The sequence below is a fragment of the Lutjanus erythropterus genome, chromosome 15 (genome assembly GCF_056507025.1).
Source record: "Lutjanus erythropterus isolate fLutEry1 chromosome 15, fLutEry1.hap2, whole genome shotgun sequence".
In the NCBI taxonomy this organism is placed as follows: Eukaryota; Metazoa; Chordata; class Actinopteri; order Lutjaniformes; family Lutjanidae; genus Lutjanus; species Lutjanus erythropterus.
The window spans coordinates 32,011,181-32,025,230 of record NC_139331.1 but is presented as its reverse complement, the minus strand read 5'-3'; the positions used below and the strand labels follow the sequence as shown (position 1 = coordinate 32,025,230).

Sequence of the window (14,050 nt, the reverse complement as noted above, 5' to 3'; positions counted from 1 at the left end):
AAAATGGCTTTGTCAAAAAAAGAGAAAAGTGGTCACAGAATGTCCTGTTTCAGCACATGTAGAGACGTATTGTTGAAATTGCACTTATTATTCTTAGGATGTTCACTCTCTCTTTTGTAAATGGATGGTTCAATAACTGAATCTTTTCAGAATGTACTCAAAAGAGAAACATTTGAAGATTTTATTATACATGTTCTTCAGTGTGAGATGAAGATATGAAGAGTTGTTGGTTTAATTTAATATCTTTAGCTTATTGAACATGTTTTCTCAAGTAAAACTTAATACTTATCAAGTTTATTTGACTAGAAAAGCTCAACTTGGTCAAATTTGGTCAACTTAAAATTTTAAGGCAGCTTGGATAGAAACCTTTTTTAACCTTTTTTTTTAAATATACAGTGACTGGCAGTGTGGCCGGCAGCGGCGGTCAGCAGCCGCCCGCCACCGCGCGGAAACCGGCGACCTGCGTGGATCATGAAACGGAAAACTTCAGCATGTACTGCTACAGCTGCAGGATCCCTGTGTGTATGAAGTGTCTGGAGGAGGGAAAACACGCCAAGCACGACGTCAAAACGCTGCCCATGATGTGGAAACAACACAAGGTGAGCGCCCACGCACACAGACGTACGGTATATACACACACGCAAACCAAAAGGGCTTAAAGCCATTTAGGCATTTGTGTGCCTTTAGAAGCATAAATGCACACCCACACACTTAAACACACTGTTTGTTGTCTGATGTGCCTTCACTGGTTTGAAAAGCTTGTATCAATCATAGCCTTCATTTTAAACTGCTATATTATTCTAATATATTAGTAGATATTAGTCATTGGCTACGTCCCTGTGTTGTCAAACTTAATCCGTCCTCATCTTGTATGCATTTTGTAGTTGTGTTGGTTATTTAAAAATGTGTCATGTTTCAAGTGAATTTACAGTAAAGGGTGAGGATGTTACAACGTGAGGTTGAAAAGTCACAGAAAAGGGAAAAAAACCATTACAGTCCTGTGTTGAGTTGACTGTATGTGGGGCAAATCGTAAATTAGAGAACCCTGGCTGATTCACACATAATGAAATAGCCTAATTACTGTAGGCGTAAAAAACCCCGTGTGTGTGTGTTTGTGTGTGTGTGTGTGTGTGTGTGTGTGTGTGTGTGTGTGTGTGTGTGCGCGCGCGCAACATGAGTCATCTCTTGAATAGGTCACACAGCATTGTGTTGCTGTTTCATGTATTACTGGCCCAAATCTGTATGTGTTGGTGATGTGAGTAGTGACTGTAGTGTAGGAGGAGTGTGGTGTAGCTCCTCAGGCAGGATCAGGATGAGGACACTAAAAGGAAGTAAAACTAAGCTTTTATTCAAGTTGAAGCGATATGGTTTGAAAATACCTTGTTTTAAGGACATTATTTATATGCATGTTAACAGGTCAATGCATATTTTGATAATCGATTAATTTTTCAGACATTTTTCAAATAAAAATGCCAAACATCTTGCAGCTTCTTAAATGGGAGGATTTGCTGCTTCTCTCTGAAGAGTCTTTTGGGTTTTGAGCTGTTGATTGGACAAAAGAAGCAATTTAAAGACATCACTTTAGGCTCTTTGAGAATTTTTCACATTTGTTGAATACTTCATTTCAGAGTGAAATATTTTACTTTTTACTCCACTACATTTATTTCTCAGAGTTAACTATCCAAAAAAAGTTGTTAGAATTAGCTAAATACCTTGACATGCTGCAATCAAGTTGATGGATTGTAATTATTTATACAGTAACACCATGAACCTACATTTTACTGCTTTTCTGTTTACTGCTTTTTTGTTGTTCTTTATTGATATTTATATACATACTATAATGATTTAATAGCCTAATTTTTCCATGAAATGACTCAACAAAACCCTGAAATATTCTGCTGTATAGATAATCAAAAATAAATTGGAATATTTGTTTAAATCAGTTGTTTCACACTTAAGTTTGCTAACTATAGATGCAACAATTACTCAATTAGTTGTCAACTTTTAAATTAATCACCAACTATTTTGATAATCTATTAATTGTTTTGATCGATTTTAATCGATTTATTAAGAAATTATTAACAGATTGATAGGGAGTGAAAATATTTGTTAGCTGCAGCCTTGTTGCTAACTTTGCCTCAGAAGCTTGGAGAAGAATTAGGCAAGATCAAGTATTTAGTTGGTATTTATCCTGATTTCTCTAATACAGTAAAAGTTTTGTTTAAGGATTTATGGATATTTTTGCAGGAGGTCTAAAAATGTGATGGTGAACCGTTTTCAAATTGATTTTTAATTGATGTTTGAAAACATACAGGCAGCACTCTGGATCTAATCTCTATTCATTAGGAGCATAGTTTAATTATGACACAAAAATACAGAAAATCATTCACTCCGTCTACTGGGACAACATTTGCCATCCAGCCTCATCCCTCCCTGACTCTCCCCCTCTCTCTGCCAAAAATCACCCACCTACTTCATTAAAGGATGATTAAAGTGATTTATGGTTTAATTCATTTTATAATGACTCTTTCATTAATTTAAAAGTCGGCTCCAGTGTTGGGGTCAACTCAAGTTCACTCCGCTCAGATTACACTGTGACCTGACTTTGCTGTTAAAATTAAAAATTTGGAGCTTTCCTGATTTTTTTTATTTTTTTTATTTTTTTTTTTTTTAATTATTATTATTATTGTTATTATTATTATGAAGAAGAAGAAAAAGAAAACCCAGGTTTGATTGCACAGTTGATGATAGGATATGTGTAGCATTTTAACAGTTTTTTAACAGTGTAATTACCATATTAATTAAGAGATTATTGTGGAAAAAAGGCCCCCAGGGACAGGAAGCAAAAGGGTTTGAAGCCAAATTAATGCTACTAGAACAAGTATTTAAAGAGTTGGGATTTTTAAAGTGGGGTTTTTGTGAGTTTCGTATCCATAGGCAGTGGCTGTTGATATTCCCCCAGTTTGCAATGTTTTAAGGTCCACTTAAAAACATCAATATCTGTTTAAGTCTACACTATATTTAAAATATTTTCACCCCTTTACCTTGCTGTCAGACAACCTTTTCTGATGGGTATAAGCCAAATATAATCCTCAAACCAGCCAAACTCCACAGGCAAAATCAGTAATTTTACGTCGCAGAAGAGTTGCCAATTAGTTAGTCTGTTTTTGTTACTGTGTGAGATTTAAAAGGTTAGTTTGGATTCATATAAGTCACACAATAACACAAACAAACTGGCCGATCGAGGCAGAGGTAGACCAGCTACAGCCCGTAGAACCAGACTGCTTTCACATTTAACATCTAAGTGAAGGATTTATTTTGATCGAACTAGAGTTGGAAAAGACTGGACGAGACAGTTTTGGTGAGTTTTATTTTTTGTGTCTGTCTGTTGAATTTAAATGAAGTTTGCTTTATGGAGTTAACCAGCCAATTAAAGCTCACCTTTATTCGGCAAAAGAGAGAAACTTGAATTTAAAAAGGTGACTGGTTGTATTTTTCTGTTTTAACGAAGAAAACAGAGAATGTGAGAATATATCCTCTCTTGACATTTTGTGGGTTCATTTTGTTTATTCAGTCGCTGCTCACACATATCTCACAGCTTTCGTCTTATCCTCTTTAACAACAGTTGTCTTATTTTTTTTCTCACTGGCAGTGGCAGCTGGTGAATAAAATATGAATAGGAATAAAATTTCAATTATGAGCTGCTTCTAATTCGATTGTAGCGCCCAACAGCACAGCAAGGTAACACTTTAGCTTGGTTATGTAGCTTACTATTCTGTTTGGGTCCTCTTTTTCCATCATTTTGCCTCCAGTAATCATATCAGCCCAAAAAAGGTCTATAGAACAGCTGTTTCCTGTCTGAAAAGGCTGTCTGGCGGCAAAGTAAAGTGGTGAAAATATTCTAAATATAGCGTACACTTAAACTGATGTAGGTTTTTTCATGTGGACCTTTTTTAAGTGGCTAAAACAAGAGAAAAAGAACCTCCTACAGCCCCACTCAAAATAATCCGAACTATCCCTTTAAGAGGCGCCCAGCTCATTCTTTAATCAGACCCCTTCCTGTGTTTAATACAGCATTTTATAAGGCCATCATCATCGTGATCATCACACCCAGACTTCATAAGTGTAAATTAAAAGCCATTTTTCGTCTGTCTCCTGCTAAGTGGGTCATTGGGACTAATCTCTCTGTCTGTCTCTCTTGTTTTCTGTGTGATTGGACGCCTCCAGTCTCTCCATTCATCATTAATCTGTCACAGCCTCTTTCTTCAGCTTCTTCCTGCACTTCTCTCATCACCATTCACCTTCTGTACATGTCTGCATCCCCTTACCTCTCCTTCCCTGTCTGTCTCTTATTTACACTCTCCTCCCCCCTCGTTTACCCCCTCTCCTCCTGCCCTTCCTCCATCTTTCCCTCTATCACCCTGTCCCATAAATGGACCGTGAAAATCCCATCAGAGTACAGGAGTGAGAGGGCGTTGATAAGTAATGAGCAGTGTATGAATAAGAGATGGCCGCCACTTAGTTAATATGGTGCCCTTCATGTTGAGGGAGATTGATGACTGGCTGTCTTCCTCTCTCCCACTCTGCACTCGAATAGGCTCCGAGCATCATGTGCATCTTTGAAATGATTGTTAAGTTTTTGAAGCATCTCTTAGTGAGGTCAATACTGCAGAGGTGGATTTATTGTGACGGGATGCACTCTCTTCCTGTTTTTTTGTCAATCTCCCCAATAATACCTGACTGCAGCCCGGGCTGCCCCCGAAGCCGCAGCAAACCACGCCCCCTACATACCACGCCCCTTACACACCACGCCCCTTACACTTCACGCCACCCGCAAACCACGCCTGCTGTTGGTACGGTGGCGCGCAGGCAAGCAATAAACCAGGAAGAAGACGAAGACGACGACGAAGAAGAAGAAGAAGAAGTAGAAGAAGAAGAAGAAGAAGAAGAAGAAGAAGAAGAAGAAGAAGACGCGATACATGACAGACTACTTTAATGTCTAAATGAAAGATGTCCTTTTGTTCACCTCCTGACACAGGCAACAGTCCACGCCCTTGCAGCTGTCCATGCAGTTTCCCTCCACAGAGCCACAGAAATCTATAAATGTGGACTGCAGTATGACTTGAAGTATGCTACAAACATAAGGAGTGTGCTAATACCTATATGTATTGTTTGTACATTGTTTATGACAACCTCTCAGTGTGAATTTCCTGTTACTAATTGCTATTTTATTCCATTTTGTCTCATCAGTGAGAAACAGCTGTTGGCTTATTACTTGGCAAAAAACATGAGCAAGGAGGCACAAAAAAAAAAATAAAAAAACTACGCTGAAAAACTGCAAAGAGCTCTGGAGTCTGAGGACTTTTTGAAGAGGCTGTAGCTGGCCGGACATTAAATGCACCTGTGTAACCCTGTGTGGTACTTTATTGGTAATAAAACAATAAAATCTGTTGCTGGCTGTTTCATTTGTCTGATTTTTTTTTCTAAAATAAAACTTTTAAACTTACCCATAAGAAATCATTTGAGTGATATTTATGGCATGTGATGTAGTAGGCCAAGCTGTGACACTGTGGCTCTTAGAAAAACAGCTGGTGTAAACAACAATTTTAACTGAAATAACTGCTGCTAATTATTATTATCATTATTATTATTATTATTGTAAATATTAATTTTAGTTCAAAATAACCTTGGTACATTAGTCAAAAAAAGAAAAGATGCATGCACCAGATTTAGCAGAAAAGTAATTTTCATTTGCAGTCCTATTTAATTACATTACTTTCTGTTTTGTTTTGTTTTTTTGGTTGTTGTTTTTTTTTTTAATCAATTTATTGTTTCAAGCGCATTGTTTGCATTGGAAGGCATTTAATGTTGTAAATCAACCGTTAAAGTTGTTAAAATTGCTCCCGTTACTGCATTATTGCTTTATTTCCCTTCTGTTTACTTTCGACATGCTGTGGAACTCCACAGCCACCGTAGCATCATGTGGGCGTAGTTTGTAGGGGCGTGGTTTGTAGGAGGCGTGGTTTGTAGCGGCTGTGGCTTGGCTCTGGGCTGCAGTCAGACCCTTCTCAATCTCCGGCCCAAGACTTCCTCCTCCACCTGCATTCTTCTTCTTCTTCTCAGGATTTTCTCAGGGATGACCAGATATTGGGTGTTTTGTGGAAGCTTCCCTGAACAGGATCAGTCTGGTTCTATTGCAGACTGACTGATTAATTTATCGGCATCCAGCCTGTGTGGGCTTGCAGACGTGTCATGCCAATTCAAGCTGGGGGGCACGTGTTATTCTTCTAATTGTGTCATAGATCATACCATATAAAGTCACACACCCTCTTTCCTGGTGGTGTTTGTTTCTAAGAAATTTGCAAAACGAGCACACACCCACAGCACTCTGTTACACATCAGCACCAATCCCCTTTTCAAACGTGAAAATTAGGGCTAATAATTTTGAAAAAAATACCTAATTTTGATCCTGCGTGAGTGTGTGTGTGTGTGTGATAACTGGATCTGGCTTGTCCGGAGCTGCTGTGGAATACTACTAGACATATGAGCCTAATTTTTTTTCATAACTGGACCTCTGTGATTTTGAATTTGTGCCTTTATGTTTGTGAGGCCAGAGGCATTATGTCTTCAGGTCATCCTGCTCTTGCTAAAGTGATATCTCAAGGACACCTTGAAGGAATTTCTTCAAACTTAATGCAAATGTTCCCCGGAACTCAAAGATGAACGGATTACATTTTGGTAGTCAAAGGTCAAGGTCACTGTGACCTTACTGAACACATTTTGGTCATAACTCAAGAATTCATATGCTACAATATGCAATTACTATACAATGTGCAATATTAGAGGAGAATTATAACTTTTTACATTGTTATTTTTGAAAATGATCGCTAAAATAGTAGTATACACACTTAATTGCATTAGAGAAATAAAGGCATAGTTTGTTTTGCAGGATAGTTGGCTAGCACCTGCTAAAGTTAGTAGCCATTGCTCAGCCTGGCTGTTTAGCCTTCAGGAGAGGATGGCTGATCTGACGGTCATTGCAGTCGAGGCAGAGAGGAACCAGGAACTGAACTTGGAGAGAGTCTTGCAGACAGACTTTCGGGTAGGCATGAAAATCCCACACTTGGCTATTATTGACCCACCCCCACCACACCACCCACCCTCTCTTCCTGGTTATATCAGTGTGTGTAGGCATGGTTACAGGTGGGTGGCGATGATGGCTCTTTCAAGGAGGCTGAGCAGTTTGGAAAATAGGTTACTACTGCTCAGTCTGAGCTGGTATTGGCACTGGAGTAGGCACTGCTATGTGATCTATATGCATGAGGCTTCCCATGCATTGTGCTGCATGAGCCGTTACCATGTTGGCATGTTCCTTTCATCTGTTTTATAATCTAAATTCTCTAAATTAATTTGCGTTGCCTTTTATGTGAAATTATGTAGCTTAAATTTTTTTGTGTGAAGCAGGCATCCTTTTGAAGACAAACGGCAGCAGTGTGGATTTCTTGAACAAAAGTGAGTTAGCAGCACAAACATCTGTAAATAAATATACAGTATTTACCCTAATATTAAGAGGGAGATTATTAAGGCACAAAAACTGATTTAGTGAAGTTTTAAAATAATCCCCCTGAAGTCTTTGAATATGTCAAATTGCAGAAAATTGCACCATGCCGCAGCTCTAATTGTGGCTTACATGACATCCCTGTGGGCATAGACAACAAAAACCAAGATTACCACATAAAAAATCATGATGTTCAGTTCCACATATTGAAGAGGAGAACATTTTAAAAGATGCAACTATTGTATGAGATTTTGACTGATGCAAATTTTTTTAGGCTGGTGCTAATATTGATATTTAAATCTTATAAATAACCTGCTAACAAACTTATATGTATTTTAAAACATAAAGAGAAATTATTCTGATAAGGAGCCCCAAAGGAAATGTAACTCTGATGGACAAAAAAGTACAACACTGTTACTAAACCATCAACAGCACAGCAATTTATGATGGGCTGAGGCTAATATCAGTAGATGATTTCAGTTTGACTCTAGTAAGTTGCACGTCCAACTGCAAGGATGTTCTTTCTGTAAATGTTTCCAGAGCAAAAAAATATCTTTGGACATTCAAAACAAATCCAAATTCTTACCCTCGGGTCTCTGTGCATGGCCCACTTTTTTTTCAATGGCAAAAAATTCACACAAAAAACGCTGCTCTACAGGAGCACACTTATATCTGCCTGGAGCTTAGAAACCAGTTCTTAATGCAGCACTCAAGTACCTTTGCCAGGACCTTAGCCTCCCCAGATATCCACCTCCCTTTGTTACTATATCACACTGCAAAAATGATCAAAATATGAGATTAATGTTGTGAGTAAAACCAAATAATTACCTGTTCAGGTGGTAAGATTTTAGTTCTCTGATGTATAAATAATGAATATTGGCCAGTAGCCTATATATCAATATCAGAACCTTTTCGTACCAAGAATGTGGCTGAACATGGTGTATTTGACAGAGTTGGCAGTCCAGTGTGCTGAGATGCCATTAATGTAAATTCTTTTAAAATGTATTTATGTAAAAGACATTTGGATGTCGAGGAGTGGCGGTGGTGGCATTTTTCGCAACTAAATGCTTCCATTTACATGATGGGTACTGAACGAAATAGGAAGAAAGTACCACATGAAGTACTCTGTTAGTATCAGGGTACTGACATCAGTACTGGTGTTGTTGTTTTTAAACAATACCCAGCCCGAATATTTATCCACCATTAGTGTTTTAAGACCCCTCCAGGCCATGAGCATCTCAAGGGAGATGCTCATGCACCGACTGTTGTGTTTTTGCTTTGTGTTTGTTTTGTTAAGGCTGTTGTCCTGTAGATGTAAATAATATTCATTTGTTTGACTACAGGCTGCAAATGCATTAATAGTCATGATTTTGTACCTTAAAGTTATACAGACAAATGGCTGCCATGATTCAGCAAAGGATGGCTGTGTTTCTGGTTTGTGTGTGTGTGTGTGTGTGTGTGTGTGTGTGTGTGTGTGTGTGTGTGTGTGTGTGTGTGTGTGTGTGTGTGTGTAACCTGTGGTTGTAAACTGTGAGTAACAATTTGCCTCCTGTGGTTTGTACAGATCTCTAGATGTCAATCAAATTCCTCGGGGAGTGAAGCAGCTCCTTGAGTGTGTGTGTGTGTTTTTTCCAAGAATAAATATGTATGATAATCATTTTTGTAACATTTTGTGCATTTCTGAGACTGTGTGTGTGTGTGTGTGTGTGTGTGTGTGTTTTATGCTTTACAAATCTGATATTTGAGAATTCACTAACATAGATATATCAAGGGAAGACATTTGGATCATTTGAATTGTTGTAAATCAAACATTAAGTACATCATGAGGCAGCCTGGGGGTGACTACCCCACTGCTACACACACACACACACACACACACACACACACACACACACACACACACACACACATATATCAGCACACACCCACACAGAAAATCAGAAGGCATAAATATGCATAAGTGAAGCGGATGAACTTTTGCTGAGGGAAGACACACTGAACCAGTTTCCTCCGATCAGTCAAGCAGAAAACACACTGTCTATTTAAAGCTCACACACATTCACACATGCATACACATATGTGTGTGTCCACACGTGCATGTTAGCGTGTGTGTACGTGTGACCTAGCTCAGTCCAGTGAAGAGCAGCTAGCTCAGGCACCACTCTGAGTTAAATATTAAAAAAGCACAAATGCAGAGTTGCTTCTTCTTCTGCTGAGTGTGTCTCAGCGTTGCACCGTCATCTTCAGATCATTTAAGATTTTAAATGGGACAAATTTGACTTGTGTCACATTAATATTTGTGCTTAAAGCATTTGTGGTGCATGGTAGTAATGTTATTTGTGCCAATTACAGTTTTGTGCCATAACCATGTAAGAAAAATGGACTTTATTTATGTACTGTTACAGTTTCCTGGAAACTTTATTTTTATCAGGTCAGAACAGCCCTGAAAACGGCATCTCTGTGGTTGGAGCTACAGTGTAATTATGTCAAGATAAGTAACTCCTATTCCTGCAGATGGGGATGCTGGAAGTGATCTAATGATCAAACATGAAATGCATATTGTTCTGCTATCTCCTATCTACATCTTTCTCTTATAAATATTAGAGAAACAGCCCTTTTGCATTTAGCTCATGTTGCATCCTTCGAGAAATTATTGTAGTTTGAAGACAGATTTAAGGTCAAGAATATGGAGGACAGAAATTGCCAAAATCAATAATAATTCTATTTTTTTTATAAAGCATAGATAATACATAATTACATTAATGGCTTAATAAATAAATTGATGTGCCATAAAATGCATCAAGATATTTATATATTTATAAGATTAAAAATACATGTAGGCATGAATTATTTTATAAAATGTGACATAAGTTGAAGTTGACACCATGACACACTTTGAATGACAGTCCGCTCCTTTGAATAAGGGTGCAAATGACATGACATGACATTATTAAGGCATGTAGGGTTATTTTTATTGAAAAGTAGACTACTTTTGCTTGTTCAAAATAAATAAGTGCTGTCAATAGACCCACTTTGTTAAAATTAATAAGTATTACCCCAGTCTACATTAACCTAACCATATCCAGGATTTGAACCCCAGTGTCCCGTGTCAAAATGTCTTCTTTGTACATCATCTACCCCAAATACCATATGAATCATGCGCTCTAGATGCACTGGACAAAAACATTACCACTGAATATAAAGTGGCAATTACATTTTCATAAAAATGTATTTGGCAAAAGAATTTAGCAGTGTAAAAAATGTAATTTCTTGCCTTTTATCTGCTCCAATGTGTATCCCTCTAATGCTCCCGATCTTTCACATCCTCCCCCTGCAAATGACAAATCCACACATGCTCTCCGTTCCAAACACCTTCAACTTGGCTGATCAAACAATATGTGATTTAACATATCTGCCTCTCCTGTAATTGCATTTTTCCAGAAAGTGTAGGCTTGTGTCTTTCTGTATGTTAGCAGATAAGCCTTGATCAAAACAGGTCCTTTTCCCCCAAGATGTTAGCTTATCTTCTGCTTTACCCTGGTGGCTTTTTAAGATTTCTGTGTGGTGCCTTAAAGATGGGGCCATTACTGAATGAGGAGTGATGTGGGATCTGGGTACAGCAACAAAATTTAATGGCTCCCTCGATATTTTGATTTGCTGCAACAGGAGGCTGTTTAAAAATTCTGTCATGTCTCTCCTCGCTCTTCCTTCTGTCACCTGATTCATCTTCATGTTCCTCTGTTGGGACTTGTTATCCTGTTTCTAAACCTTCTCAGTCAGCTCTTGTTCTTGTTGTCGGCTGCTCTGGACTGTGAAACAAATCTGTTGTTGTTGTTGTAGTCGGGTCTCTCATTTCCGAAACAGGAGCTGACTGTTTGTCCGTCCACGTGCTTTAAGTCTGTTTGCGCTTCAGTCACCTGCTGAATCATCCTGTGAGGGCTTTACGTTTACATTTTGTCATGAGGAGTGACTGTTTTGGAGATAATTTATTCTTCATGTCATCATCATTTTTTAAGAATCATCATGATTAGTGTCATTCACCCTTTTCTTATTTCAGGTGACAAACAGGACATGATGTCAGTGAAGCATGCATCTTTTTTTTTTTTTTAGATTTATGATGCCTTGTTTTAAGTAGAGATTTGGGAATTGAGATGATTGCTCTTTCAACATATAAACCATTTCATGCTGTACTTTGCTGGTTGGTCGGCTGCTGGTCTCAACTGATTTTCAGTAAGAATGCATGATAATATTTGCATGTCATTGATATTGGCCGTTTTAAAATGTAATGGTGATATCAGCCTGAAATTAACATTTCTGCAGAGATGACAGGCCGATAAGATTATGCCCACGCAACATGAGTGTGTATGCAGTGTGGAGATTTTTTGAAGTGTCCAAAACAGATGGCAAAGTTGCCATTTGCAATGATTAGTCACACTGATGATTGCATTATATATTATGTCTGCATCTGCATAATATGTTCATTCTAGTACAAGAGGTACTTGATGTTCTCTGCAAGCAGGTGGAAAAAATATGTGCATATATCACCATCTGGAATTGGCCAAAATAAGTTGGAAAAAATGTGTATGTTGGATACTGGCAAAAATCCAATATTGTGCATCGCTAATTCTCAGGATGTTTTCCAAACTTAAATCTCACTGTGGGACTTGAGCTCACAACTGTACGATTATGCCAGTGGTCAACTGTCAAAGAAAATGCATTGATGTCAGTTGGTGCGCCCTCACATTTATTTTAATTTAAGATCAAGGTCAAGTCAGATTTCCAATAAAGTGCTGCAGGGACGACACATTTTAAGGCAAACCCAGGAGTTAGTATCGCTCTCGTTCCTCCCACAAAAATATTCACAGATTTTTCAACTGGATTTTGGATTAGTGCAGAAAAATAAGCTCTGTTTACTTCATAAATGAACACCAATTTTATGATTTTTTTTGAAGCATAAATGCAGTTACTAGAAATAAAATGCTAATGTTTGGCTCCAGATGAACTACACTGCAGTCACATGACTTCATATCATAACCACTAAGTTACCTTCAGCAGTGGTGACATCTAATATCCCCGACAACATCTTTAGTCTCATTTAGCCATTTGTTAGCAACCACCTCTTTTAAGTCACGTTGAAACCACAGAATTCCCAAACAACAAAACATGAAAATCTCTTAAGCTTGCATTAACCGCAGAACATATTTTAGGCATCTAACCAGGAACCCACTTTGAGACAAGGGAAATATGCTAATATGCTAACTCATTTCCGGGTTTCAGGACTTGTCCTTGCAGCACCCTACAAAGATGAGGGAAGGAAATACTATATAAGTTGAATGTGGCATCGCCAAGTGTGGTAGTGAGAAGGAGAGAACCAGATGGTCAGTGGGTGTATGGCTCATTTTAGGACTTTAAGAGATTTATTCTGGTATAGTAACAAGACTGCTCTCAACACAGTTGGTATGGCACAGAGGCTGGTTGGTACCAAATTTGTTTGTCCTGGGAATCACACACCAGATTCGCTGACTTGAGATCTGTGACACAGTTCAGTCGCAAGGAAAGAAGATGATTAATCGAGACGTCACACTGTATGTCCCCTTCCCACAGTGGCGTTTGTGTCACGTTGTTTGATTAACTTGGATTCAAATGCTTTAATACTCTAGTTGGCTTCATATACACTGAAATTAGATTTCCCTTGTCAGAATTTTCACTGTTACATTATTTAATATTGACGGTAAACATTTAGTCTCCTTGTTTTTCATCCGTCAGAGCTCTGACAAAACATTTTGACAAGCGTGTCACTATCTCAGCTGTCTGTTTGTTGTTATCTGAGATGAGGTTTATTTCTGTCCATGAAGCGTTTATGTGGATCGGAAACTTGCTGCGATTATAGTGATACTGCACTGAAGTATTGAATGTTTGCCAGATCTTCAATACATCTAACTTCTGTGCATTTGAGTACAAGATCAACTTCACAGAATCACATTGTTTCAGTACATCTCTGGGGGAGAGTTGTAAATCTGCTTGTGCTTATGTTGTATTTTAAGACATAAGGAGGATGTTTTGATATACAAGCAGAGAAGCAGTTTTGATCTTGGTCAGACTACAGTTTTAAACCATGATTTTCTAGTTTTGAAACCATAAACATCAGCTGGTCAAATAATTGTCAAGTGACTTTTGCTTTAGTGGTAAACATCAACAGTTTCCTACAGATACATTATATTATGGACATTTTATGCTAAGGAGCAGTGAAAGTATAAAACTTTTGAAAAGGTGTGAAAAGGTTTGAGTTTTAAAGGGACAGTGCAACCCAGAAACAAAAATGCACATTTTTCCTCTTACCTGTAGTGCTACTCATCCATGTGAGTTGCCCAGTTTTGGAGATATTGGTTGTAGAGACGTCTGTCTTCTTGAGAATAATGAGACTAAATGATGAAAAATATGTCTGAAAAATTCAATGCCAGTGTGTCTTTACAGAAATCATGACTGGTTTCT

At 38.1% G+C, this 14,050-nt stretch overlaps 1 protein-coding gene across 1 annotated transcript in view; it reads left to right on the top strand.

The window, feature by feature from the left end:
• Positions 1–14,050, top strand: part of trim67 (tripartite motif containing 67) — a 75,637-nt gene that overhangs the window by 2,581 nt on the left and 59,006 nt on the right. The window contains exon 2 of the mRNA XM_084737783.1: positions 397–599. Within this exon, the coding sequence (XP_084593909.1) occupies positions 397–599 (203 nt within the window). The remainder of the gene's footprint in view (positions 1–396; positions 600–14,050) is intronic.